The sequence below is a fragment of the Parus major genome, chromosome 15, assembly GCF_001522545.3.
Source record: "Parus major isolate Abel chromosome 15, Parus_major1.1, whole genome shotgun sequence".
NCBI lineage: Eukaryota > Metazoa > Chordata > Aves > Passeriformes > Paridae > Parus > Parus major.
Genome location: NC_031784.1, coordinates 11,896,268 through 11,900,244, shown reverse-complemented (window position 1 = coordinate 11,900,244; position 3,977 = coordinate 11,896,268). Strand labels below are relative to the sequence as shown.

Here is a 3,977-nt window from a genome sequence, read left to right as displayed (position 1 = left end):
CCATCCCTGCAGCCCCATCCCTGCAGCCCCATCCCTGCAGCTCCCTGAGCTCCCAGCTCAGCCATGCTGCTGCAGAGCACTCAGCAGTGCAGACTGTTTTCCGCAGTGGTGCAGTATCTGAAGAGGTCCTTTGCAAGCCTCTAGGACTGCACCAGGCTGCTGAGGCATGGAAAGCTCTGGTGCTGTTGGCTGCACACCCTGATATGCAGCAGCTTCAAAGAGCCTGCATGGATTAATAGGAATTCTGCTCCCAGTAATGAACTGGATTTCAGAGACAGATTATTCCTGAATGACATTCTCTGCACTCCAGCTCCTTCCTGCCCTGCCCAAAGTCAGCCTTTGATCCTGATGCAGCTTTTTTTTTTTTTCCTAGCTAATACTACCTGTTTTATCTGGCACTGTGCTGGAAAAAAAAATGACATCATTTGGGGAGTGCTGCAGGGCTCCAGCCTGTGGGGATTTACTCCCAGCCCCTGCTCTGCACTGACACTGCAGAGCAGAGCAGCCCTGAGCTGGGGTCACCTCTGGGGTTCAGTGTTCAGGGGTCACCTCTGGGGTTCAGTGTTCAGGGGTCACCTTTGGGGTTCAGTGTTCAGGGGTCACCTTTAGTGTTGTTAACTCTTGTGCCTGATCAGTTTATCTGGAGGAAAGGAGCTGCTGTGGGAAAGAATCAACGTGTCCTTCCTTCTTAGGGACTTTCACTTGCCTTGGGGAAGTTTGGATTCAGGGAAGTTTATTTTGCATGGTGGAAACACAGGCTGAGGGAGGAAGCTTTTGGCTCCTCTGCCAGGACAGCTTTGTGCAGGTGGGCTCACCTTGGAACATTTGAGGAGGATCTCTCCTAAAGCAGGGCTGTGGGGGATTAGAGGAGCAGAGCTGGGTGCAGCAGCTTCTCCCTGCACTTCCAGCCAAGTCCTGTGGCCAGCAGAGTGGGATCAGCATCCTGCTCCTCCAGCCTAATGCCAGGCAATCCCATAGAACAGTTCCCATGTTTTATGGTCAGTGGGGTTGTCAGGAGGGGAAGCTCTGTGAGCAATCACACCGACTTGCCCTGCACATTTTCCTGGACTGGGGTATATTTTCCTTTCAAGCACCAGATCTGGTGTTTCTAGAAACACAAACAAGGCCTGGGAGAGGTGCAGGGTTCACTGCCTTGCAGCAGGCTGTTCTGGGGTGGTAACTGCTGCTTCCCTTCCCTCCCAGAGAACCTGGAGTACAACTCTGAGCCTCGGGAGATCCCTCACCCCGACATCGGCCGCTATTTCTCCGAGTTCACCGGCGTTCACTACCTGGCAAATACCGAGCTGGAAATTCGGTACCCAGAGGATTTGGAGCTCACCCGAGCCACAGTGCAGAAGATTTACAGCTCAGGCAAGGAGTGAGTGCCAAAGGCAGCCTGGGGACAGAAGCAGCTGGAGTGTAGCTTTACCCTCTTTACAGAACTTGCGTGGGAAGCAAGTTTGGTGACAATCCTTTGGCTTAATGCATTGAAAACTGCATTGAACTTGGAAACTGGTGCTACAGCATCTTCCCGTTGTCTGCCTGCCCATCCTGGCCCAAAGGCACAGGGACACTTTGCTACTTGAGGCCCAGCAGGAGGAGCTTGCAGGGACAGCTGTGCCAGGAGCGTTGTCCTTGGGAAGGATCTGCACATTCTGCTCCTTCTGTGGTGGCCTTAGAAGGTCAACACTGCGAGATCCTGGTGTGGGATATGGAAGAACCCCCCTCCTCCAGGGAAGGAAGTTGCTTGTCCTGGCAGTATTTTTGTTTGGCTGTGTCTGTCTGGTTTGGTTTGAGTGTCTGTCCCATGCAGGCAATAGTTTTTAAAGTCTCTCACGTTTCACTGTTGTCTTCTCCAGTCTGAATTCTTGGGTCAGGTATTGCTTCACCTCTGTAGTCTGATTGTTCCTAGAGCTACTGTTCCAATCCTGAATATCCTTCTGGGCCTGGCAACGTCCTTCTGGGCCTGGGAAAGAGCTCCAGCCACAAAACCAGCAGCAGTGAGGCTCGTGGGGTGGCTGAGCCGGGGCCAGGTGGCCACCTCACCCATGGCAGAGACTCCAAAAGCAGAGGAGGAGCTCCTGGCCCTGTTCCATGCCTGCTGAACACACCCAGCCCACCTCCTGACCTCGTTTTTCAGTCTGTCCATTGTGTGTGCCCAAGGTGGGATCCGTGGCACAGCCATGAGTGTTCCCAGGAGGATTTGGAAGCTCGTGGGGATGTCTGGGGGATCTCGAGGGCAGCACCAGAGTGACTTGGATGGACGCGGAGCTGCCGCTCGCTGCCATCTCCCATTTTTTTTCCAATAGGTATTTATGCAATACAGTGGAATGATGACTGGAACCCGGCCATCTCTGGAGTCAGCCAAACCATTATGGAAGCAAGATGTTAATTCCTTCAGCTTGAGGCCTTCTTCCTTCTTGCCAAAAGAAAACGGATTCTAGGGGAGCACAGACTTGGCTGCCTACAAGGGAAGGGCTTTAGCAGCTCGAGGCACGTGACTTTTAACCTTGACTTAAAGGCCCAGGCAGAACCACTGCAAAAGAGGTTTTCCTCTGGGCTCAGGGGCTGTGGGGTGCAGAGTGACACAGTGTTTGTGCATTTCTTTGTGGTTTCTGAAGCAATGTGTGTAGAGTAGCTGCAGCTCGTGTCTCCTGTCACTGTCCACTTGCAACACAGTAATTCTCCTCTCCGAGCTGACACTTAGGGCCCTGTAGAGGTAGGTGGATGCTCTTTAGTCTCTTATGCACTACAGGTATCTCCACGTGGAATCACAGCCCTCCTCTCCAGCAATGCCTGCCCTGCATGTCACCTCCTGCAACCCTGAGCACTGGTTTGCTGTGGAAATAAATGCTGAGAGCCCAGCGCTTTGGTGGTGGTGGTGGTGGTCTGCAGGGATCTGGGGCCCCAGGAAGAGCAGCCTGTGGGGAGAGAGTGAGGATTGCTGAGGGGGCTCTGCTCCAAGCAGAACGCTGTCTTTGAAGAGTCAGAATCCCAGTTTGGGATTTTTGGGCTGGAAAGGACCTTAAAGCTGCTCTTGTTCCATGAGCTGGGACACCTTCACTACCCCAGGTCTGTACTGACATGGAGGGAGGGAGGGAGGAGTTTCCATTGTGGAGCAGGGTAGGGAATCCTCAGGCAAAAATCCAAAAATCAGTCTCTTGTTCTTGAGGGTTGGAGTAACCCCGGCCCTACAACCTGTTTGGAAAGCAGATCCCAAAAGATTCCTGGCAGGGATGCAGGTTTGGGGATGGGGGTGCTGAGTCCCAGAGTAGCTGAGAATGGGCAGAGCAGGGCTTGGGCTCCCCATTCCCATTCCCAGCTGTCAGCAAGATTCCTGGGATTTTGTGCTGCCTTCTCTTGACGCCTGGGCCTCTCTCCAGTGCATCCAGGGAATTACAGAGCTGACGAGGAGCTGCCTGAGGTACAGCCGTGCCAAAAGAGCCACAGGAGCCAAGGGAAATCAGGCAGAGTTTCCCTGAGAGCTGGCCAGTGCTGACCAACCCACCCAGAGAGCTGCTGGGTGCTTCAGGAGCCCCAGAGCAGCCAGCAGGGCCCTTCTGTCCCTCTTCTGAGGCCACTGCTCATTCCCTGAGAGCCTGGCCAGGAGGAGGTGTGGGGGCTGCTGCTCACCACAGAACTAAATCCTCATCCCTCTGGAGTTTCTGACCTCAGCTCTGCCTGCTCTGCCTGCTGCCTACATCCATAGCCAGGCTGTGGGTGTTGGGGTCACAGCCTTGCAGGTGCCAAATTTGAAAAAGATTGGGCTGTTTCAAGGTGTTTGCTGCACAACCTCAGCCCAGGAGCCAAGACAGATTTTGGGATTTGAGAGAAACCCACAGGGAATGGTGAGTTGTTTCCCATATGGGAAGGGTGTCCCCACTGCCTCCAGTTCTGCTTTGCCTGCGTGGAATCTTTGGTCTTGGTGAGGAGAAACTCCCCTGTGAGCACCTGCTGCTGTGGGAGGCCTCAGCCCA

The 3,977-nt window shown here is 54.0% G+C and overlaps 1 protein-coding gene across 2 annotated transcripts in view; it reads left to right on the top strand.

The window, feature by feature from the left end:
- FBXO21 (F-box protein 21) overlaps positions 1-2,864 on the top strand; it is a 19,692-nt gene extending 16,828 nt beyond the window's left edge. For both annotated transcript variants that reach the window (XM_015644363.2, XM_033518247.1), the window contains exon 12: positions 1,204-2,864. In XM_015644363.2, the coding sequence (XP_015499849.1) occupies positions 1,204-1,382 (179 nt within the window). In that variant the 3' untranslated portion in view covers positions 1,383-2,864. The remainder of the gene's footprint in view (positions 1-1,203) is intronic.
- Positions 2,865-3,977: the final 1,113 nt, after the last annotated feature.